The 25,885-nt window shown below is 41.4% G+C and overlaps 1 protein-coding gene across 12 annotated transcripts in view; it reads left to right on the forward strand.

Annotated features, from left to right (window-relative positions):
* Positions 1 to 25,885, forward strand: part of sox6 (SRY-box transcription factor 6) — a 137,030-nt gene that overhangs the window by 86,128 nt on the left and 25,017 nt on the right. For 11 of the 12 annotated variants that reach the window (XM_035999563.1, XM_035999566.1, XM_031324215.2 and 8 more), the window contains 5 exons: positions 10,591 to 10,714; positions 14,525 to 14,604; positions 22,922 to 23,071; positions 25,335 to 25,515; positions 25,756 to 25,885. The exon at positions 25,756 to 25,885 is cut by the window's right edge and continues 58 nt beyond it. In XM_035999563.1, coding sequence (XP_035855456.1) covers positions 10,591 to 10,714; positions 14,525 to 14,604; positions 22,922 to 23,071; positions 25,335 to 25,515; positions 25,756 to 25,885 — 665 coding nt within the window. The remainder of the gene's footprint in view (positions 1 to 10,590; positions 10,715 to 14,524; positions 14,605 to 22,921; positions 23,072 to 25,334; positions 25,516 to 25,755) is intronic. The other variant, XM_031324216.2, reaches the window with a different exon arrangement.

Here is a 25,885-nt window from a genome sequence, read left to right on the forward strand (position 1 = left end):
CTCTGCAGAGCTCTTTTTTTTTATGTTCACGCAGAAAATGAACAACATCCGCAGTTTTAATGACGGACAAAAGTTTAGGAGGCAGTATGTAAACGTGATTGACACAACAATCGTATTTATTTTTTTAACGTGCAAAAAAGTTCGGAGTCAGTGTGAAATGTCCTGTAGCTAAGCATTTAACTTTTCTATTTCTTTTCTAGTGCTGAACAAATTGTTATCTAACCAGTTCTCCTAGCATGAGCAAAAACAATTCTGTCTAATTGGCGTTTGGCCTGTATGATAAATTAGCTTTTAGTAGTACTGGTCTGTAATCACTTCTTTGTTATTATAAAAAGGAATATGGATGCTATCCAATCTAATGCAGTAATTTAATGCACTGAGTCTATTTGGTTACCAATTTAGAGAAGCAAAGACTCCTAAACTACAACATTATGGTAAATATTTTAAATCAATCAGATGAGTTTAAATAAACACAGGGCTGTGTGGTAATTGCACAAAGATAAGAGCGCTAATTTGTGTATTCTCAGATGCTTTTGTTGTATCCCCGGCACAAATGATTTTCTCTGTGTGAGACTCTTATTAATGCCGTGGCAAAAAAAAAAAAAAGGCACAAAAATAGACATTGTTAAAGAGAATGTGTAAGTCCCCCAATTAGCACAGCAAGATTGGAACTGTTAGCATGATTATAAGAGAATAATAAAGCAGGGAAATGATCATGTGTGTTTAAGTGTGCTGCTGTGTGCACACACGCGTCTGTGTGGATGTCGCACTGCCAGCGCTTTCCCTTGTGTTGAAGAGCTCTGTGTTAGCCTGCTTGTAGGATTATGTGGGGGCATTAACAGCCTAGTCAGACGGGCTTGGCTCTTGCCCAGTGACGCTCAGTCCAGCATGTTCATCCTCCATTTAAGGAGACTGTTAGCTGATGAAGATGTGCACATGCAAAACTGAAGATAAAAGAAGGCAGTGACCCCTACTCATTAGCCCCTTTGATTTAATATATTGACACTTGGATACAAATCATTTAATTTAGTGGACTCTATCGGCGGCAGGGAGGGGGGGATCAATTTAATTAGTTATGAAATGTGACTTCTTGTCAGGAAGCAGAAGAAATGCTGACGTTAAACAAAGTCATGTGCAATTTAAACAATAAAGCCATCTCGGCCCTGTTAAAACTTAATGATGCGCAAAAAGGTGTATTACATACGACCTCAGCAATGACAGTGTTGGTTTGCAAATGAAGCTAAGTGGATGAACAGTTGGTACGTAATGCCATTTGTCTGTTGAAACAAAGTCTTGCTTTAGGAATATAAACAGTAGATGCTGTTTGAATGTCTGGGGTCAGTGGGTTTTGTCCCATTAGCTCATGATGCCGTCTCCTTTTTTTGTAGATGAAATGCACCATCTATTTACTGAACACAAGTGTGTATCTTTAAGTTATGGTACACATGCAGGACTGCTGAATTGTATTGCTTTAAACTAAGAGTAGATTGTGTAAAAACCAGATTTAAAAATTATTTTGTCAGTGTAACAGTGTAATCAAGTGTAAACAAGTGTAACAACTGTAACAACTGATCACTGGCTTTATTGAGTCTATTTAGATGCAGTCAAATGAAACATATGCTTGCTTGTACTGTGTTTATGCCAATGAGGTAGAAAGTAGACAAACATGTAGATCCATTATTCTTGTAAATAACACAATAAAGCCATGCTTTTGTGTAATTGGCCTTTGTATTCAGACACCTCAGCAGTTTAAGCAGCGATAATTAAGAGGCTCCATCTGAGAGGTGCTACATGAAAGGCTGTAATGTGTGAAATCACACCTGAGGGTCTACTTAAAATTAGTCACCTGAGGGGTTTGTAAAGCAGCCGTGGGACGGGTTAATTTATGACACAAACTTTCAGCCTTCTATCAGTTCTCACAAGTGACAAGAATAACTGACACATGACAGAGGATTAGCAGGCATATGGGAATGTGAATTTGCCTTTTAAATTCATCATTGGGCTAAATGATCCTGATAACTGAACATCTTTTCTTTACATACAAATATGATGAATGAAGCACTTTTATGTTGTGTCTAAATATCACAATAACGCACCTGTTCAGAGCTCCACAAACCTTCCTTGGATCAAGGCAGAGCGCCTACACTTAACATTCATTGTACCCCAACCCTCGTAAGGAAAATATCAGTTGAGGGAGAACACATCCTCCAGTGTGATGTTGATTTAGTTTCCTCTCCCTCTCTGCGTGGACTGTGTTTTCTCTGCTAATGTTGTGCAAACTGTTTTGTCTTTGCGTTGGCTTTGCGTGGCCATCGTCCTCAGCAGTGGGCACACTCACAGGGAGAAGGAGCTGAATTAATAGGCTCTACTGTGTACGGGCAGCCGGCAGGGAGAAAGGGGCGCGTGTTTTCTTAGGGCTGGGGTGGCAAAGCAAAGCATTCAGCCCATGGCCAACGCAAAAAATGAGCTTTTTGTTTTTGGGGCGGGGGAGAGTCCAAGCATTCCCCAACAGAACACAATGAATGAGCTATTTTGTCCTGCAGTTTTTCATAAAAACAGAACTATAGTTTTTTGTTTATTTTTACGCAGTTCTCCAAGATACCTATTTCTTCTTCTTCTTTTGAACATTTCCTTAATTTCATTGGTCATTTTTAAATACAATTCAATCAGAACACTTTTTTTTCAAACAAATAATCATAGTACCTCTTCTTTGATCTTTTACAAAAATCATCATTAGGCGATGATATCTGAGCATGTCTGAAAGTCTCTATGTACTTGTGTCTCTAATAAAGTTGCCCCTCCTGACAGGCCTGCTCTGAATGGGCTCTGTTGTTATGTGTGGCCCCAGCAGCTGGGAGGTAATAGTAAAGACAGAGCCTCAGTCTATGACTGGAGGACAGGACAGAGGGGAAACACAGCCGTATTGTGGACAATACCCTTACACAAATTAGGGCTGGTCTTCTGTTTCACAGTCAGACAAAATCATTGTTCTCGTAAGTGCAAAAGAGGTTTTTCCTTAAAATTTTAAATAAATGTTGAATGAAAGAATTAAACATGCTTGTGAAATATAACACAGGCAATGCCTAATATATATATATATGTGTGTGTGTGTGTGTGTGTGTGTATATATATATATATATGTGTGTGTGTGTATATATATATATATATGTGTGTGTATGTATATATATGTATATATATGTGTGTGTATGTATATATATGTATGTATATATATATATGTATGTATGTATATATGTATATATATATGTATATATATATATATGTATGTATATATGTGTATATGTATATATATATATATATATGTATATATATGTGTGTGTGTGTGTATATATATATGTGTATGTATGTATGTATGTATATATATATATGTATATATATATGTGTGTGTGTGTATATATATATGTGTATGTATGTATGTATGTATGTATGTGTGTGTGTGTGTGTGTCTGTGTGTATATATATATGTGTTGAAGATGTGATATTTCAAACCTTAACAACCACATTATTTAATAAGCCTCACATACTTAAATCCCTCTATTTTCCACTCTCCCTGCCCTGTTCGCATCACATGTTTGTAGCTGGTTATCTGACTAGCCCGTGTCCAATGTTCTTTAGTACCTCACTCTCCCTCCTGCAATGAGGATCCGAGGCATTTCACTTATTCCCATTTCAATACACTGAGGATGTATATGCAGGAAAATGATGCCGATCCAAAACCCAATTGTGTATTTGTTTATGTCTGTTCTCTTCTTTCCCGTCATTACACATGCTGTTTGAGGGAGTCTCCATGGATTTGGCCAGTTTATTGTGAACCTTAATATCATGGCCAGACCTTGAAAAAAACATTTATTCATTCTTACTTCCATGTAAGGATGTATTTGCTGTTAAAAATAATCTGTATTTTAAGGGTGTAATGCAGGATTGTGTTGCTGTGTGCACACAATTCGTGACATATATTATGTCAGCGTGCAGGATGCATTTTAATTGATTCAATCTAATAACTTTAGGTGTGTTCAGAATCGAGAGCTGTAGCATGAAAACTTGTTGGCCACTTAATAAAAAAAAGTTTTAAAAAGGAAGAGCATACCTTACATTAAGTCTTGACTTTGATATGTATGTTCTATATAAATCATTTTTTTAAGACAGATAACATTTCATTTAAAGAATCAGCACAATCTGCTTTATGTACACAATTTATACTAAACCTAGATATATCACATTACATATTTAGAAATGCATCTTTGTTTTGTATTTTCTGTCCCAATGAATAATTTAAATGTCCTTGCACATGCACTGACTTGCTATCTATAAATGTGTTTGTTTTACTTACTTCTGTATGCCTAATTTTACCATTCTGCGTCATACTTTAATTCAAACTTTTATTATTCTTCCTACAACATTTAATACTGAAACTACATTAAATTAGAGCAGTCTACAGAAATCCTGTAAATGCCAGGCAATGTGTTTAAGCAAACCGTAGCATGCAGTTTTATCCAGAATTCCAAAGAAGTCAGGAGGAGCGATGAGATGCAGGAGGAGGGCTGGAGTGGAGGGATTTGGGTTGGGGTGTGTTAGGCGGGTCAGAGGGTTGGACTACACTGCTTTCAAGCTCCCATCGACTTAATATAGACATATTGGAATGGCTGTTTTCCAAAAAGGCTTGTTTTACTGTGTAAGGAATTAGTGGAACAAGAAATCATCTATTGGTTATTCCCTCTGGAAGGTCTGACCTCACTCAAGTGTCTGAATTCGCTGCACTTTATCCTAAACAGCACTCAGTGTAACACACACACAGGCATGACTGATGCGCAGTGTTACACTCAAACCTGAGCAAACAGTGCCTGCTGTCCTGAGCTGTACCCCAACAATTCAGAGAAAATAGCATGGGGCTTTATTTAGGCTAGTGCTTATACATTTTTGATTTTTGGCTTTAGCTGTCTATCTTTGACTTTTGTAGGGAAGGGTGCTGTGCAACGATTTCAGGAAGGAAGTGAGGAGAAAGGTCAGGGACTTGACCAGGACAAGGGCCCTTTGTTAGTGACCTGAACCCCTCCAGTGTAGTTGCCCTCCCCATTCCGGCGTGCTCATTTTTCAGAGCAGAGCAGTAGGAATAATGTGCTTCAGTCTAGAGGGTGGTAATATGAAGACCTGAAGTCTGGAGCATCAAAGTCTGGTTCAAATCTATTGATCTATTTGTCTGATTACCATTAACTGCAGACAAATCCAAACACCATCACATCTCTGTTCGATCAATTTGTGTGTCTGCCATGTTCAGTGTACAGCAGTAGTATAACCGGCTGATAAGTGACCTGTAGTAAAGGAGTAATATGTGCTTAAAAACCGTTCATTGTTTCATGGGGGAAAAATCCTGAAGCAACACAGAGGATTCAACAGCCCAGAAGTGCTTCCACTGAGTGATTTTCCTCCTGGTTAGGCTCCAGTACAGTGTACACCCAGCGGGCTGTGTACACAGTGGCGGGTGTTAAACATATCCTGCTGTCTAGTGTCAGTTTTACTGTGTGTGCTGCTGTTGGGATGTAGCCAGACTTACCAGCTTCCTCAAGATCACTTTTCCCTTTAAATGGATCACAAAAGGCGATTTCTACTCGGAGAGCGTTCGGTGTGCAGCTCAGCGGAGAGCAGGGGGGGAACAAAGTGTGAACTATCAGTTCTTACAGCAACAGCTGGAGTCTATCCTCCGTGGGTGAAATTACAGAACCCCTCCTATAGAAAATGTGAAAGAGAAGGTTAGTGAGAGCTGCGGATCTGACAGCTACTAAAGTGTGGAAGTAATTTTATTAAAATGAGATGTCAGTGAAACGCGAGTCCTCTTCTAAATGATTACTGGTGATTGTGATATTTTCCTAATGGGAAAGGGGCTTATTATAATCTAAATGATTGTACAGAATTAAGAACATCATCACCACAAGCTCCTCAGAATTATTTGGCTGCTTGGAGTTGTATTGTTGTCAGTATTTTCATAAAATACTTGAAGGGGTTTTACTTTTAACAAGTCTCATCGAGGCAAATGAATGCAGATTATATCCAAGATAAGCATATGTGTGAGAGGTGTGTTAAAAGGTGTCAAGTAGCAATTAATCAGGATGTTAGACCCAGGATCTCACAGGTCCTTCCAAGCTAATAACCATGGAACAGTGAGAATGAGGTAGGGGTTTGTCTTTTTTGCCCCTTTTTGTCTTTTAATCTTGTTAATACTGATTGCTTCTGGCAGTAAAAACAAAAACTCTCCCAGTTTCCTTCACATAGCACATTGTTGTGCATAGCGAGTAGCAAACTTGAGTGTGGATCAGTGCATGGAAGTGTAAGGGGGTTCAGAGGGAAAGCCAGCAGGGGGTTTTCAGGCCTCCTGGGTGCTTTGTAGAAGCTATAACAGACAGTGAGGAACATGGGTGTTGACAGGGGCCAGAGTCAGTGCTGTAATGCGCTGTACATCTCCATTAGCACTCAGTGTTTTGGAGCTGCTTGTTCGTGGGTTGTAGGTAGATGCTTCCACGTTTTTAGAAACAACACCACTCACTTTTTTCATTGACACAAATACTTTACGCCAATACCTGAGCTTCATACAGGTCTGTAGAAATACCTTTAAAGTGCAAAATGTTTTTTTAATCACACAGCTTGCCAAAAAAATAATCATAAAAGTGCATCTTTCATCTGAAATATGCTATTTGCATTTCACCAAGAGTAAGCCTTATAGGAATAATAAAAAATAAATCTAGTAGTAGCAAAAGTACATCATTCATGGGTTAATGCAGTATTAAAGCCGAATGTGTGTGCGCGTGTGCATGCGCGTGTGTGTATATGTGCACGTGTGCTTGTGTGCGTGTGTGCATATTGCATGTGTTTTAAGTGCTAGTAGAAATAAAGGGAGTCTTTCAAGTCTACCCCATTTTTTACACCTTGTGTATTTACACATCAGAGATGAGAGTCTAGTCTGAGCTGTCTGACTCTCTATTGTATTTTCCTCTGCAGTCTAATCCCAGGGTGGACTGCTGTTGTGAATCCTTGTACATTCAGCTAAGCTACTGCAACTGCTTTCTTGTTGAACTTGGTTATTTTGTACACTTTAAGTTTTATTTTCTGAAATAAACGATTAATTAAAAAAAAAAAGAAAAAATGCCTTTCTCAATAACACACAGTTACACAAAACTAAAAGTTCAGTTCATATCTGGCAAAAAAACTTGTCAAATTGTACAACTACAATAGAACAAAGGTGTGACTGAACAAAATATTGCAAAAATAATAAGTAAGTTGTCTTGTAATTGTTCTTGTGAAAAAAAGACTAAAATAAACCGAATTAGCTCTTCTACAATGAGATGTATGGTATCCTACTCGCAGTAGAACTGCGAGCTGGTTCTATTTATCAAACACCAGCATCTCCTTCAGAGGGAAACAGATTGCGTGCTGGCCTGCTACAGACTTCATCAGGTCATCTGAATTGATGATACATGTTGCAAGGCGGCTGAGTTCCCCCAGAAACCTCTGTTGGAGTGCTTGCTGGCAGAGACGGGGGCCTCAGCCAAGTCTGTCTGACTGATCACTACAGATGCTCCGCTTCAAGTATTCCGAGTCAGGTCCTTAGTGCTGGGTCTTAAGGGACAAACAATAGCACCTGTTCCTCATAAGATAGCCCATTCATGTATCTTTAATGAAGCCTGGGGGCAGATGGTGTGAAATGACATTATCCAGTACTTAGCAGTGCTAAGACAAAGGAAGAGCAGTGCCAGCACAACAATGCCGCTGTATTTACGAGGAGAAGGGAGGACGCTGCCCAAGTGCCCCGCTCACATCTGCTCCACTTTATTCTCAGACTCCTCAAGATCATCTTGGCAATAGAAATATCCTGGGCACTCAGCCCATACATAGATGAACTTGAGGGTAACTCTTAAAGGGGGGTTTGGGTTTGTAGTAACAGAGGGAGAGTGAAAGCTACAGATATGAACACAATTTCTTTCTGTCTCTGTTTTTAAAATATACTTTATTTTTCTTCTTCTAGTTAAACAGTAAAAAAAAATATGATCTGCTCAGCCACTGTGCCAGCTGTTAATTGACAGCTCAACTAACCTACACTATTTGTTGCCACCTTGCAGCTCCTCAGAATTTGATTTGCCTTTCTCTGACATTAGTTGCCGTAAATTAAACTTTAATGCGTGGAGCTCATTACTGCAAATCACAGCTATTCAAACTCAATGCATTTATTTCCCCTTCAACGCACATTCACACTCTGTCTTGCCTCAGTGAATCTTGTATATTCTGCTCCATATTTTAAAATAATAACAGTAATAAAAGCTGATATCCTAGATGAAATGATATCATTTACATTAAGTGCTGGAGAAAAATACGTCCAGTATCTGATGCCTTTTGCTGGCTGTCTCTAGGTATACATGCTGTGTATACTGTAATATGTAGACATCTGTTGTATGATTCAGTTCTATATAAATTAATGCAGTCACATGTTGTCTTTAAAAATAATTAAAATCCAATAAATTGTACGATTGTGTGAATGAAACGAAATATTGTTTCCTCTCTTGAAGCAGCTGGTTGTGGATCAGTTTGTTTTGCTGGTATGATTTGAAAAAAGGATCAAAATTATGTTATGAGCATCTTTATTACATTAGACCAATACACTGTACGGTTGCAAATGTACAGCAGTCTCGCAAAAATGTTTTCACTCAGGAGAGTGTTTGGAAAATATCTCACGGTCAATTTTGTTTAGGAAAAAAAATGAAGTAACTTTTTTTTGTTTTTACTGCTGAGGCATGTTAGTTAATTCATGAAAGTGTATGAACTACCATGCAACACACTTGTAACATACTTGGAGGGATGTGGACTTGAGGGAGCCCTTTTCTGCCCTGTGACTACCGCACATTCAGCAACAGACTCCATCTGGTTTTACAGTCCAAATACACAGACAGAGAAAAGCTGTGTTCCCCAGTGTCCACCCGCCTGTCACTGGCCCTACCTCATGTTGTGACATTAATTATTGTGTTTTTCCATATGTTCCATACATGCAAAGCCAAGATTCATCTTTCATCCATTCAGCCTGGAAACTTGGAACACAAATCCCTATAAAGCAATGTTTTATTTAAGGTCATTTGTCGCAGTCTCCTTGGCCATTTATTTTTCTTCAGCAACAGCACATTTTACAGAATTACTTTTGGAAGAATGACATACTTATCTATTCTTCTATAATGCACTTTCTGCACTTGCACTTCTGTAAAAGCTCAGTAGGCATAAAATTGTTCTATTTATTTAGTTTTCAGTCTAGCTCTGCACCTCTGGACAGATCAATAAAGTAGTTTTAAGTAGGTTTAGCGTGCTAGCTGTGAGAGAAACTGGGTGCAACTACACCGGTAAAGGGTCTATAGGGGGAGCAGCACGGGCTGAAAAACTGGAGATCATAGCAGATCTCAGCCAGAACATGGGGGGGAAAGTCATTGCTCAGAGCAGGTTGATTTCATGCCCCAATGCAGCGGCAGTAATTGCACCCAGACCCGTTTTATTGCGAGTTGATTTTAAGGAGGGATGAATGGAGAAACATTCTGTAAAGTGTTTATTTTGGGGGATGACCTTTATTAACCCATTTTCCAGGCAGGTTCCCCTGAGGTGGCCTGGCTCAGTGCTAGATTAACCCTTGCAGGCCCATGGTAGCTGGGCTGCTCCCCATCATAGAGTTTCAGGAAGCAGAGAATGACAGTAAGATTGGACCTTGCAACATGTGTGCAAAACCCCCACACACCACTTTTTGAGACGTAAGCTACTCACCCACCCTTGAGACACACACACACACACACACACACACACACACACACACACACACACACACACACACAGACACAGACACAGACACACACACACACACAGACACACACACACGGGGAGTTTGGGTTGATATTCCCAGTAGGCGAGTTAGCAACAGACTACTTGGTGAAGGTTAATATATGAGTGGAACAGACAGTCAGGAGAATGACATTAAAATGAAATACTGCAAGCGGCAAGCCCTTTTCAACTGCCTGCTATTTTTCCTCTGCTGAAAACAGTTAGTAGTAAATGTCTGGATTGTCTTCAGGCTTTTATCATCTGAATAAATAATCATCCAAGATTATGTGAGTTGTTGATCTTCCTTTGAGGTGAGGGTCTCCTGTGTAATACACTTAACAATCCTCTTGCTAACATGTGTCTACTGAACAGCAAGGGTGTCTGCGAATGCTTCTTTCAACACGTACAGTGCTTCTCTACAGAAGCCGTACGGACCTACTGAGCCTCTCTGCTCCTCTCTCTGTCCTGCATGTCACTTCCTCTAACTCATGCTGGAACAATGTGCGTATACGGGGGCCTTTGATGTACCGAGGTGAAATTGTGGTTTGGATTAAGAGCCTGCGTAGCTCAGCCAGGTATTGTGTGAGCACACGAGGGCCGTCAGTGCCGCGGAGCCCCCTGTCAGCACACGTTAGCAAGAGCTGTGATCTTGCCTCCCCCTGAGTGGGCTCTGTGTTTCTGTGTACCATGCCTGTGCTTAGGCCTCTCTCTGATCTCTGCTCCCTATCTGTTCAGCAGGTCCAGGGTCACATGCCTCCGCTCATGATCCCCATTTTTCCACACGACCAACGCACTCTGGCAGCAGCGGCAGCCGCCCAGCAAGGATTTCTCTTCCCTCCAGGAATGTCTTATAAGCCAGGTATGTTTGCAAAATAAGTCTGCATTTTGCCCTTCCCCCTTTCTCTCTGCTTGTCATGTCTTTTATTCATGATTATGATTTTTAGTCTTAAAGTTGCGTACACTTACATACAAAGCAACAAACAAAAGCGTGATTCACACTTGAGGCCAGTGGCATGCTCTGCTCTGTCTGAACTTGGACTTGAGAGACCAAGGCCTGGGATTGTTCTAGTCCATGTGGAACAATGGACTTGGGTAGAGAAGCAGAGGAATGTCAACATTTCTTCAACAAGTTTATTTCAGGAGTGTGCTGGCTGTAATCGTTTTTCAAGTATCCACTGTTAGAGATCCAATAACTCAAGAGATGAACCCTGCATGAAACATCTTCCTGTAGTTATTTGCATAAAAAGTATGTCTTTTGATAGTGAAATGAAGTATTTAAAAGACAGTTATAAGGTTGATAGCATGTGGATGGTGTAAGGAACAGGTTTCCCTGCATGTATAACTGTTTTCATTGCCTGTAACAGCATGCCTTTTTCTCTCCCTTTGTCTTTAAATTGAGTAAAAGAGAAGCCTTCCAAACAAAGAAAAGATTGCTGCAACATGTTGACCGATGCCCTGCCAAAGCAGTAACCTTGTACACCATTATATCCTTGTGAAAATTGAAGATGTGCCACCACATACTACTGTACTTATGTTAAATATAAAACAAAATATCCCCGGCTCAAATTGCTCCCTTATTCTTAGCTTTTCCCCTAACATGGCTTACTCTGTCCCAGAGTATATTTTTAGACGTGTCTATTAGTTATTTAATCAAATTAAACTGAATTTGTACATTTAAAAAAGTGTTTCTATTTTCACTCCTAAACATGCATATAGGAGACAGTGTTGTGTTAATGAAAACCTCACTGTTTAAGAGAAAAGGATTTATGAGTCAGCTTGAAAATGGAAAGTCCTCTTGTCTGTTATAAAACAGTACCAGCACAAGGAAGATGACTGAAAACAGAATAAGAAACACTGGGAAGTCAGCAGGTTCGCAGCAGCAGAAGACATTAAAAGGTGTGGTAGTGCAGTTAATGAATTAACTATAAAACCACAGGATGAAAAAGAAAGTCAGCTATTTTGGAACTATGGAGCCATGACAGCTTAAACAAAGTGCCTCAGGGGGAGTCTTTTACCAGTGTGCTTTCTGCAATAGGCTTGACACGGAAAATGTTTTAGTTCAAATAACAGAAGCTATTATGGAATCATGGTCAGGGGTCGCCGTGTGTATAGTTCCTGCATAATTCATAAGTTCATGAAGAAAAAGCAAAGGGGGTCTGAAAATGACTTGTGTAGCCAGAAGAGGTATTTCAAAACCTCTATTATTTCTCCCCTTCCAACACAATATACACACTATATCCAGAGAGTACAATGTTATCACCACCACCTGCAGGGTATACAGGATGCTGCCGTGTCCTTTCTCAATGTAGTGAGTGGCCAAGCATTCACTTCCAAGACTAAGGCACACTAATCTGATGTTATCATTATGAGAAAGCTCCCAGGGACCACTGCTTATGACCCCTAGCCCTGTGGTGCTCACATGGCAACAGAGTCATTCTGGCACCATAGTGGTAAGTCATCACCCCATCCACTGGCTGTGCTCAATGGCCTGGTGTTGCATGGTAGACAAGCACAGTCATAGAAACATCAACTCATCTTTTAAACAAATAGACGTCCCTGTCTGTTTGCACAGTGTACACAGACGTGGCAGCATTCAGTCTGATGTGCCTCTAATGGACCTGCAGAATGACCCCATAGTCTTTGGGTTCCACTGCCAGTCTTCCTCATAGACATCCTGCTGACAGATTCCTCTATTTTATTTTAAATCTTGTATTTTTACCAAATTGTAGTTTTTTTTGTTTTTTTCTTGATTTAATGTAACTTAAAACATTTTTTATCAAGTTTGGTGATTTAAGTTTTTTATTTTTTACTCTATCTCAACAATATAAAAAGATGTACATGTATTTTTATTATCATGTAAGCCTGTTTCTCTGCGAACAGCTTTGGTACTTCAATATAATTTAAAAGCCAGAGAAAAGAGAAGAGTAAGTTTGAGGGTTGCCGTCATTTACTTCATTCATCATCATTAGATCTGGTCTAAGAAAGGTCTCAGCTACATCTGTCAACCCTCAGCAGATCTATTACTTATATTTCATGGCACGGCATGAGCAGGGAAATATAGCCTGTTGTGACCATGGCGTCACCTGCATCACCCCCACCCCCAGCCCCACCCCCAGCCCCACCCTTACCATTCAGAGCCCAGGCTCTGGGCATGGGATCAGCCATGGCCAGTTAAATAAAAAACACAGTTTTAAATGTAATTCCCTTTCACTAGTGACGTTAAATTGGCACAGCGCCCATTCTGCTGGAGTCTGGTGCCTCGGCTATGTGCACCCAAGACCCAGACCTTGGAGCCCGAGACCCCCCCAGCAGTGGTGGTGTGCTCACTTAGCACATGACCCTCCCCAGGTTTCACATGACATCTTAAGACATCTAGCCATTTATTATTCCCAATCCTACGTCACACACAGCACAAAGAGAGAAAGCGATACCAAAAAAAGGAGGTGTAGAAATAACCACAGTGCACCCCAGCACATCCAACCCTGCACTATTTGAAACCACTTCTGCTGTGTGATTTTATTTTCTACTAAATGGGGATTGAATTTCCATGGCTTGTATCACATTGTGCTGTGCTGTACAAGATTGCAAAGTGAGGCGAGCGGGCGAGGGCAAAGTGAAAGAGAAGGTATATACATTTACCTTGTCTGTGGCTTAATGGCTCCATATGTTTGTGAGAAGAAGTGACAGGCAGAAGTGGGGTCTGAGCGAAGGCCAACTACCCCTCCCCACTCCCACTGTGCACCCCACCTCCCCTCCTCCAGACACATGCTTCAAACCAACCTCCCCCCTATGAATGCTGCGCTGCCCTGTCTCACTGGGGCTGTTCTGTCCGTCTCAACACACTAGGTTGAGTGTGTGAAAGCGTTTGGTACTCAGTTATACACCCCCATGGATATCACTCATACAGCAGCCATTTTTATATCCCTGTCTGACAAACGTGCTGATGGCAGGCCAACAGTAGTGAATAGTAATGAATTGTGCTGCTATTTGAACACCCGTTCTTCCTTTCTTGATCACAGTGATATAGCGAGATAAGAATGTGTTTTTTTTTAACCTTGTTATTGTCACTACACACTTGTTCTAACCAGTTCACATTCAAATGCTTTCACTGTGCTGCCAAAACTATCACTCAGAAACAAACAATGTAGTGTTGAACAATAGCCAGACAAGTCTACAGCTGTATGAAATGCCTGAGAGAACATGCTGGTTCTTTTACATAATCGCTAATTGAATACCGGAGAAGAGCTTTAACATTTATTGTGAACACACACACACACACACACACACACACGCACACACACACACACACACACACACACACACACACACACACACACACACACACACACACACACACACACACACAAACCTTAAAATAACTTCTAACTTGTTAAACTATGTAGTCGTTATTTCCAGGAGGAGTACTGTGCAGGTGGAGGAAGCAGGGAATGGTGTGGAACGTTTTTAAGTAATCCTGCTGCAGTCAAACCAGCTCACCCTTTTGTTAATGCAGATGTTTGGGCTTGAAGCCGAGGGCTCATTGCAATGTGCCACATTGCTGTGGCAAAGTAGTGGAGGGCCCAGGATCCGTGTTGGCACTTGCCTGGTCGCTGTGGGCCGGCTCATTGTCTGAACCTGTATGCATTGTCTCTCTCTCCCTCTCTGACAGGTGATAACTACCCGGTGCAGTTCATTCCATCCACAATGGCAGCTGCAGCAGCGTCAGGACTCAGCCCCCTCCAGCTTCAGGTATGTACAGTACTATGACAAAGAATAATAGGGACGCGCGCCAAGCCCCGGGTAAAAAGGATGGCTAAGCAGCTGTACGCTAAGTAATGAGCTGCACACTAAATAATCCTGGAGGCCCCCAGCTCACACATGCTTATCACCTTACATATGTAATTTATCCTGTTTTATAGAGGATTTATCCCCACTAGCTCTGCCAGACAGAGGAGTTAGGAAGATAATAGTTATTAGAGGGAATGAGAATCACTTTGGTTGCCTTAATCACCTGCCAGTGAATTTATCAGAAGACAATTGACTGTGTAAGCAAAGAATCTCCTTCTTATTGCTTTTATCTAGTAGAACCACTGTAATATTTATTTTATCTCTGTGAGGAAGACAAACGAGAAGAAAGAATAGACAAAAACATCTGAGTAATTTTAATATGTACTCATGGTATGTTATACAAAGTGAGGCTGAGTAGGGGTTTTGAGCCACATAAAATGTTGGGATAGGCTCCAAGCCCTCCAGGCTCCTCCAGGACTTTTCTCACACAGCATTTAAAGAAAGCTGAACCCAGGTCAGGGCTTAACCTGAGGCCATAATGTTTAATATAGATAAGTGTCTTCATGCTATACTTTAAGTTGTTACTATCATAAATACTACTGTTACCAGGGCTTCCCCTTAGCCTGTGCTTGGTCTTTGTTTACAAATTAGTGATAATGATTCCCTTGCTAACTTTTTACTGACTTTTATTTACAACAACAAAAACACAAGTAGCAATGGGAAGCTGAATAACAACCATATTTATTCAGCTTCTCTGTTGCTTGTTTCTTCTCTAATTATCAGTTTCCCTTGCAGTTCTCTGTATTTGCAGATCTTAAGTCTATTTGAAATGATCAACCAGTTCTTAGCAAACAAAAGAAGGAAAAAGCATTAAAAAGCATCTATTCTGACATATGGTTAAGTGGCCACTGCTGCTTTGTCAACAATGGGGAAATTATTGAAAGCTGCAACATGCGATGCTCAACAGCAGAAAGAAGTATGTCAAGCTTAAACAAGATGGCTTAAGACTGAGGTGGGAAAACTCTTTGCACACTGATATATGTGGCATTTGTCCTTTTTAGGCTACCACTGTCAGTGTTAACGAGCCTTGGCAAGTTCTAACAATGCATGCAGCTGGCTCTGAAGAGCTGTGCATCATTATGCAGCCACGAGAAGAGCTATTGAAAGCATGTGAGGTGTTCAATGAGTCTGCTTATGTTTAAAGACGTGTCTGTGAGAGCGAAATATGGAGGCTGCGTATGTGAATATGTTTCTGGAGTGTATATGGGTCGCTTAGTTGTTGTGTATCACGGAAAAGTCCATTGGAAAGGAGTGGTAGTTCAGACAGGCATGCAGAGTCTATTTATAATGGTGTATGAGGTCAGATGAGACAGTCATATATCTGAAGGTTGGGGTGAGGAGGGGAGACGGGTCTAGAGTGATTAATTCTGATTATGTATCTAACCCTGGGAATGGGCAAAAACAGTGCCTCCAAGACCATGACTTGGCTGACCTTTACAGAACACAGTAAACAAAAAGAGGTGCATTTTCCATTAATTGAAGTCTGTCAGCTTGTCACATATTCCGCCTGCTGGCTGCTATTTACCCTGCATAGAGGCTCCCCTTAAAACAGCAAGGCAAGTCAAACATGCCCTTTTCTACATAGCTGGGATCAACAAACCATGTGACTGCCACCACTTCCTCTACAAAGCACTGGGAGCCTGCTATGATTAAAAACATCATATCAAGCCAGACATGAAATTAAGTTAGAGTTGTCTTTTCCCTTTTAAAGCAATAATGGCACCAGCACTTCTTCTTCAAAATTAAACTATTGAAAAGTATACTCCAATACGTGTGTGTGTGTGTGTGTGTGTGTGTGTGTGTGTGTGTGTGTGTGTGTGTGTGTGTGTGTTTGATAGATAGAGAGGACTTATGAGTATAAAGGAAGCAGAAACAAATGTCCTTCACATTAATGACAAAATCACAAGAAGAGAAACAACACAATAAGAAAGGGGGTTATTCAATTTGAGTTGAAAGTAGTGCACTGAAGTACCTGTCACTGCTCTAGATGTGCCTTAGGGCTCCTGGAGTAAAATAAAATGGGAAAGCTACTCCGAAATTAACACATTATGTCCAGTGTTATAATAATGCAACTTGTAATTTAAACGCCACTGGTAAGATTATTTAGAATAAAAACATGACTAAAATAAAATATAAGATGATTGAAGCCACCCCCGCTTATCATACTACTGAGTTTATTCTGCATGCATCATCAACCACAATACTTCACTAACCCTTTAAACTGTCCTGAACTTTCCTAGTTTCACCTCCAAACCTATTCTTCATCTTCCACACACACACACACACACACACACACACACACACACACACACACACACACAAAAACCCCCTCACACACAGATATGGCTGAAAAGGCTAACCCCCCCAATTAAAATATATCTTCCTGTCAGCTGCATGGCAAGGTATAATTTTCACCAATTTCCTCAGTTTAGATTGTGCAATATATGAACCTTAAAAAATTATCTTATTGGAAGAATTAATTCCCACAATGCTGCAGAGGTAATGTGATCAGCCATCCAGTCAGAGAGGCTAGCCGCTCCGTCAGTCTTAATGTTGGCCACGTAGCCTCTTCACAATCTCCTCTGTCATAACAGTCTGAGATCCTCCCTCCTATTCCCTGCCCTTTCTCTCCTATGAGAAGAAAACCCACCAAGGTAACAAAGGCATAGAGCTGATGGATGTAAATGAATCTTCCAGGATGCGTTTGAGTGTTGGAGACTGTAATTTGCTTGTCAATATGGGGTGGTAGCATCACTCTGGTGGCTGGCAGTCTGCAAGTGGCTGTCACCGGGCATTGCTGTACCACAGGGCAATTTCACTCAATGTTTTCCTGACAGATTGGCTCTCGTCCTCAACTCGCAGGAGAGGAGGCGGGTAAACTATCCCAGCGCGACATGCCCCTCTTCATTAGTGCCCACACAGAGACGGGATGAGCCCAGGACCAGCAGGAAACAATGGCGCCATCCCTGCCTGTCCTTCCCTGATTACAACTGACACCTCTCACCTAACAGAGGAAATTGTGCTCAGATTGTACCCCAATCTGTCCGGACACCTACTTTATTCAATTGAGTGAAGAGACAAGAAGGGAATTTTCCTAATTCCACAAAAGAATTTTCTATTTGGGATAGCACTTAATTTGTTGTTTGTACACTATACCTTGCATTGGTTGCCAAGTGAAAAACAATTTACTTCGGGCCAATATAAACTTAATATATAGCACCCGTCCTTTTTACAGAACCAGTAAACAGGAGGAGGACCTTTGAGAAAGTCCTGTTTTTTTATCATTGGAAGCAGACTTGAGGGTTTAAGCTATCTTAAAGAAAGCATTATTGGATAAAACAGAACATCTGGTTTCTCTGTATGCAGTATCACTGTTAGGACTAAATAAATAGAAACCCTCTGCTTTCACTCAGTCAAAGCTCCATTTTCTATCTCTTGCTGTCTCTGTCTCACTGTCTTGCTTTTCCAATTTCCTATCCACATCTTGAACCAGCTCGAAGTATCTTAGTTTGTATATTTCTCTCTGAATTACTCCCATCCTGTTAGTTTTTTTGCTCATTCTGTCAGTGTGTTGTCTTTTTCCATGAATTGTCCAAGCTCATCACATCCCTATGCTTTTCAGCACTGGAAGTAGAGCTGCTTGAGTTAAGACTTAACGCAGCAATTACCATCCACCGTATTTTCTACAGTATCTCTCTATAGGCCACTGATAAACCTGAGCCCAGCCTCAGCTCATGATCCCACTGTAAAGATAAAAAAGCAGCCCACATGCTCATCGACAGCACGGACCAGATCTCAAGCAGATAGACACATCTGAAGGAGTACTCAGAGGCTTAGACGACTGGAGTCATAAGAAAGAGTGTTACACAGTCAGGGACAAACAGGAAAAAAGTGGGAGAGCAGCAAACCGCACATTATCTTTTGTTTGGATGTAGATGTCTGTGTAGTACAGATGTGAAGAAACAGCTTCCATCATTAACAAGTGAAGCACTTTTGACTTTGAAAGGGAGAGAGGAGGAGGGGAGAAAAGAGAGAACAGACATACTGTAGAGAGCAGCTGTTTCTGTGTTTATGAGCAGAGGAGCTCGGTCTTTGAAGGTAACCCAGAGCAGTGCAGCAATGCTAGCTGTGTGTGGAAGCTGGCTAATAGGAAGGCTATGTGAGCAGCTGGATAGAGGCAGTGGTGAACAGAGGGACAGATGGACAGATAGAGTGGATAATGCAGGGAGATGCACTGAATGGGAGGGCTGGCTCTGGGGCCCCTGGGCCTGGAGAACCCACACACACAATTACAGAAGACGAGTTGTGTTTGTGTGTGTATGTGCGAGAGAGAGAAACTGATAGAGAAGGACTTCAACATATATACTGTTGATAGAGAAATAGAGAAAGGCAAGAGGAGGGGTTAGAGCAGAGCAGGTTGGGTGCCAGCAGATGAGACAGATGTTAGGCCATACTGGAAAGCATCGGCACAGTGCACCAGGACGCCTTCCTCCACTCCTGACATCTGGGCCTAGCCTGGGTCAGCCTGCCCGGTCGCCCTGGGCAATGAGCCCGTACAAGCCTTGTGGCAAACGGGGCTGGCGCTGTGCTGCCTTTTAAATGGTGGATGCACTGAAGCAAAGTTAATGCCCTCATATCCAGCCCAGTGCTCAGCGCCCAGGCCAGGCAGAGGTGAATGAGACATTGACAAACAAAGAAACAAGAGTGTGATTAAGAGTGAAGCAGTCGCCAGACAATGCTCACCTCATGTAAAATGCAGATGATTTACGGTTTTAAGGCAATTTGTTTGACTTATTTTCATATTTTTGCAGGCTGCAGTTGTAAATGTGCAATGCACCGTCACTGCTGGCAGCACGAAATCTGACAAATATCTGTCACTGTATTTCCAGCCAATAATGCCATGCTGTGACTCAAAAACAAGATGCACATTTGTTTTCCCACAGTTTTTTTCTTTTTATACTACAAGGCATACGCTCCAGTGTTTGCAGAAGGGAAAAAAGTGTTGATGTAAGTTATGAGTAAATCAATGATTTTCTCATAGTTGATTATATTGTATATTGAGCTACAGTATCAGCTTTGTTTTACTGAACAAACAGAGGCTGCCCATCTTAATTGCATATCATACCTCTGAGATGTCTAACATCATCAGCAGTGTGTAATCTCAGTTCAATGTCGCAGGCAGAAAAGTGAACCTCCCTGTTTAACCTGTGCTGCCTCCAGAGGGCTTGTTTTTAATTACCAGAGGCTAACAGGCTGACCTTGGGCGTGCTGCATTCACTTTGAATCCATGCTTGCTGAGATCTGCTTCTATCTACTGGGAAACAGGGAATGATGGGGTCAGAAGGAAGATCATAGATTTTGTGTTTGTGTGTCTCCCGATTTATGTGCATTGTGTCTGTGTTAGGAAGTAGTAGTTTTTAGAAAAAAGACAAAATCATTCAAAAAACGGAAGAAAAAAAACACGTACTGTATTGTAATACTAGATATACAAACTGTAATCATGGAAAATGGCCTTCAAGCAAAGAGAAAACCTATAATATACAAGCACATTTGCCAGATTTTTTGGTTGCAATCCCAATGTGTGGCTCTAAGGTTTTTTTATGAATAGAAGTATTACATGTGTCCTTGAAGATCTCTGTTTCCCTGATCAAATAGAGTAAAACAACTAGTGTTAAGAGCATAAAGGAGAAAAAAAGGAAACCGAAGGGTCCCAAGCTCCACTCAGGCTTTTGCCTACTCATTCAATACCCTAGAGTTCAAGGATTGACTTTCATCTTGACCCTAAATAACATGAACCTTGTGCTGCCCCCACCTGGCAAGTAGATATGAAGACTGGTTATCAGTGAGAGAGTCAATTGGGGGAAACAGGCAGGCAGATGTCTTCTGCTTAGGGAGACCAGCCTTGGCAGGATGCATAATCTTTCAGCCTTTGACACCACAATGCTTTTTAAATTGACAACTTCCTGTACTGTTTTGTGAGGTTGTTGTTTCTAACTTAATTATGTACAATCATTTTGTAATCCATTGTAAATTTACAATTTATTTTTCACAGAGACAGACCGTAATGCTAAGGCAAAAGCCAACAGACTCCACACATTAAACACTGAGGTATTTCATATCTGTCCTTGAGCAGTATATGGTGGGAAAATATACCTTTCATCCGTCTTCCCTCCTAATTGTATTTATTGTTCTTTTGCTCTTGGAGGTAGAGTGTTCCTTGTTAACCATTGCTTCTCTCCCCATGGCACTGACCTGCTAATCAGTGCTGAAAAAGGGCACACTGACTGCGTCTAATTTGAGGCAAAGTCTAATTATGCTCTTTTTCCGGGACAATAAAGTTCTTCCCACTCAAGGTCAGGGGCATGCTCGTCGACAGGCCTGTTAGCAAACATCTGTCCAACAGACTCAGCTTCTGCTCCTCTACCAAGACTAGCCTGGAGTGACAGCCAGTGAATGGAGACTCCCCTCTCTCTGCCACTGTTTTTCTTTCTCTCTCTCTAACCCCCCTGCCTCAACCACACACACAGACACACAGAGTGCCTTTACCACTGACATTAACTAAGTCTAGCTCAGACGAGAAGAAAATAGAGTTGGGTCTGCTCCTGTGTCCATTCCTGTCGGAGACAAAAGGCTGTTTGTGAGGGAGGTGGGGGCAGTGCTATCATTGTAGGAACATAATCAGTCTGTCATTTCCGCTGCCCATGTGCTGTTGTTATCCCCAGGTCCCCTGGAAGAATGGACCTTTTGTACTGCCGCTTATGTGGCAGTGATAAAGTTTCTTACAGGAGCACATATGTGTTTATAACTGGAGATATGTGCATGGACATAAAGTGCTTTGTTTGGCTTTCGTCTGCATCTACACTGTCAAAGGTGGGGCCAGCTGGGCCGCGTCGCTTTTTCCAATTCACACAAACGCGGCCTGTATGTGACCAGTCGAACCAGGAAATAAGACCGGGTTGCTGATTGGCCAGAGGAAGATAAATTAGATTCTTTCTGACAGCATCATCTGACTGACTAACCCAACAAACCACAAGGTTTACCTAGTGTGAGGATAGCAAGCTAGTGGAGGAGTTAAGAGGTGCTATCTCTCCGATGACGTGAGGTCGAAGGCTGCATGGAGTAACACTCTTTTATAGACAGTAGATCTATTTGACCGACACCTGCCATTTGCAGCAGGAGAAAGAAGCCTATTTCATCACTTACCTGGTGGCCAATCAATACAGACCGGGGGCTGAAAGAAGTCTTAGCAGTGCGGGAGTCCTGGACTCTGTAGGCACAGAAAAATAAGCACAAAAAGAATTATCAAATCAGTCTGGTATTATTTGTTTCAGGTTTTGATGATATAATATAGGGGAACACAACTGAATGTCAAGACATTAAACTGTAACTGTATCCAGGATAAAGGATGAATTACAAAATCTGATCCAACAGACAATTAGCAGTCTGTGGCTCACCAGATGTTTTTTAATACTCATATCAACATCTTAAACCACCCTTTCTAGTATATGCCACATAATCAGCCCAGTAGTGGAAATGTAAATTGAGCTTTCAGGGTTCAACCCTGTTACAGGCCCAAATGTTTTTGAGTGCTTCGCCAGTCATTTGAACCCCCCTCTTGTGTGGTAATGTCACCAACAGTTGGACATCTTACTGATTTAACGCCAAGGAAAATAACGTTGATTACATCAGTGTTCTTTGTGCAGGTTTCTAAGCCTTAATAATGCTTGTGTTTAACATATTCTGTGATGGCAGTCCAACTGAGGTTGGGTTTCTAACATTGTGGAATGGGACTGTCTTACATGGCTGTGTGGAGATGAATCCCAGGCCAGAAACTTAAAATAAAAAAAATAAAATAGGAAGCTGTGTAGATCTAGAGAAATGAGCGATCTTTGCTAACACACTTGTGTGTCTGCAAACTTTTCTCTGTGATGAGTGGAAAATAGGGGCTCCAAGTATGTTGAATGAAAGCCATCTCTGTGTGGTTTTTAAGACTGCTGTCTCTCTCTGGGTTCAGCCTTTGAAATACAGTTAAGACCTTTGATGGAGGTTCTCTGCCAGCCTTATGGAAAGAGAGGAAAGACGTAAAAGAGAGAGAGGGGGTGATGAAGGCAGACACAGAAGCAAAGAAAGTTCTAGGGAGAGGAAAAGACAGAATATAAAACTTTGAATGTTTGCTGGATTTGGATGTTAATGTTTCGGTTTCTCCACCTCCCTACAGCAACTGTATGCTGCCCAGCTTGCCAGCATGCAGGTCTCTCCTGGAGCCAAGATGCCTCCACTCCCCCAGTCCCTCAATGCTAGTGGGCCCATTTCTCCCTCTTCTCTGAAGAATGACAAGAGTTCCTCCAGCCCCATCACTCACGTCAAGGTACAACCCTCAACTTCTCCAACCTGCCCACCCACCAGCCCAGACCTTGAGTGGTACTTGACCTAGCCTAGCCAATTGGTGTTGTCTGAATAGAAAAGCATTTACACTGTTCACCACTTCACTGTTTCAGCCGGCCGGTGCTGAGCCCAGCCTCTAACAGGCCATCAATCTGTGGGGCTTTAACAAGGCCCTCTCTTAACCAGAAGTCTGTGGACATGGTTGCTATGGCTATGGCTGCTCCAAGCCAGTAATTTGTGGAACACATGGTTTCTAATTTTTTTTTTTTTTACAATGAAAAGTTTTTTTCTTTTCTTTTCTTTTTTCATAACGGAAATGGAATAACACCATTACAACAGAGCTATACAAATGCTGACAAAAGTGAAGCAAAAAGTAGAATTGATGACTTTGTTTGCCTTGTAAACAAACCAAATGCAGGATGAGTTTTCTGCTGCTGTATGGCATAGCTGCACTAGACCTCCATGCAGAGGAACGGCCATGTACATCATCCCCACTCACTAAGGCCATAATCAGAAACATACGCCCATTTGGAGTAGTTTAGTGTAATAATATCACAATGGAGAAAGACTATAAATCATGTCTTGAAATGGTAGGAAGGCACTCTGGCTTTCTCTTCTCTCACACACAGACACACACACACACACACACACACACACACACACACACACACACACACACACACACACACACACACACACACCATCCTTCAGGTCTCCTGCCTCTTGGGATTTCCTTTGAAAGATTGCCATAAAACCACATACAATTATACACAATTCTCTGTTTATCAGATTAGATGGATGCCAGTTAGGCTGATATTAATACAACACCAATTATAGTAAAAATATTAAAAATATTGCCACAATTTAATAAAATGAATTATACATCAATGGAAAGCAAACATATACACAGTCCAATGGAATCAGATTGCCTTTAGTTTTGTTTGTCTGCTTTCAGCTTCACTGCGTGACAAACTGTTATTGGCACAGAAATAACAAGGCCTTGAGGCTGTCTTTGCTTTAGCCATATGTTGGGCAAGGAGACACTTGGGCTTTGAAAAAGACTGTTAACGACAGCGTGAGCCCTAATCTGATTTAAAAGACTGCTGTATACACAGGGCGATTTATACTGTGCGAAGTGACATTTCTCTTCTAGGATGCGAATGTTTGAGTTGTTTCTATTCAGAATCATTCAGCATTTATCGTTTTTAAGCAAAAAAAAACCCTGAATATTGTTTTTTTTGTGTTTTAACTTAAATGTAATATTTAAGGTGATCAAATATCGAATTTGGATTGATGATATTTTAAATGTATTTAATTCTGATTGTATTTTTAATTTATTTAAATATATTTAACATTTTATTTGAATATTTCAATATTAGGAAAAAATATGAAGTCTATTTCTTTTGACCTTTTCAACATGAGTTTAACACAACTACTGCCGACTTTGCACAGATTGTTGATACTCATGTAGTTTACTTTTACTTTGTGCACATTTATCCATTTAAAGTTTTTAAACCATTTTAAGCAAAGGCGCAAACTCTGAAAGGCCATACCTGGGCCCCCTATTGTTTATCTGCAGGTACCAACAGATAAAACATGTTTGGTCCCAGTAGACAAGCTGCTGAGGGTGAGATCTTGAAAAGTCGTGGTCTTCATCTCACATCAGTACCTGGTCTAAAATGCTGTAACCAGCCCAGCAAATATAGCACCAAACGCATCCTAATCTCAGTGCTACACAATACAAATCACATCATATTTTTTAGAAATAGGCATATCAAAGCATATGATAAAACTAAGTATGCACAAATGAGGAGTGAAATTAGAAAACAAGTTAATGAAGTAGATAATGTAAGTCGACATCTGATGAATGGAACAGCTGTCTTTGATCACTGGCACCGCCATTATCTGGTCATTATTTATTCTTCGAACCAGAGTGCAGACACCAAGAGCAGTGAGGAGGAGAGGGAGAACAGATGAAGACGTACAGAGAGACAGACTCTGCTTTAATTAGTGTGAACAAAGGCGCTGGGCAACTGTGAAGAAGATCGCAGTGGCACAGCTCGGAAGAAGAGGAGAGGAGAAGAGGAAGAACCAGGGAGGGGGTGGGTCAAGATAGGGATCCTATAATTAACCAGGAACAGAGGAGAACTGTGCTGTCTGGGAATCACGAGCTGTTCCAAAAATGAAGGGGAGTGGGCACCTACACACATCTGTCTTCTCTCATACTCCTATCTCTGCTGCCGTAGGAGGAGGGAACACAGCCGCTCAACCTGTCTGCTCGGCCAAAGACGACGGATCTGGTCAAATCCCCCACATCCCCGACACAAAACCTGTACCTCGGCAGTAAAAGCAGCCCTAACAGTCTCCTCGGCAAGGGTGGTATCCCCAGCCCACTCGGAGGAGGCATGGGCCGGGGCTCATCTCTGGGTAAGACCTTCACTTCACAAACAAGATCCCACACATGCACACAGATTTACTCTGTTCAAACACACACTTACTGTATGGACTGACATCCAGGGAAACCACATTGCAAGGTTTTTGATACTTCATATCCCACACTTAAATGCCACTGTCAAGATGTTGTGTGAAGTTGTTTTTATTTTTTGGCAGTGGTTGTTCTCGCAGACTAACTTTGCTGTGTGTGTGTGTGTGTGTGTGTGTGTGTAGATATTCTGTCCAGCCTAAACTCTACCGCGTTGTTCGGGGACCAGGACACAGTGTTGAAGGCCATCCAGGAGGCTCGGAAAATGAGGGAGCAGATCCAAAGGGAACAGCTGCAACATCACCAGCAGGGCAT

This window comes from Sander lucioperca, chromosome 3 (assembly GCF_008315115.2).
Source record: "Sander lucioperca isolate FBNREF2018 chromosome 3, SLUC_FBN_1.2, whole genome shotgun sequence".
Classification (NCBI taxonomy): Eukaryota; Metazoa; Chordata; class Actinopteri; order Perciformes; family Percidae; genus Sander; species Sander lucioperca.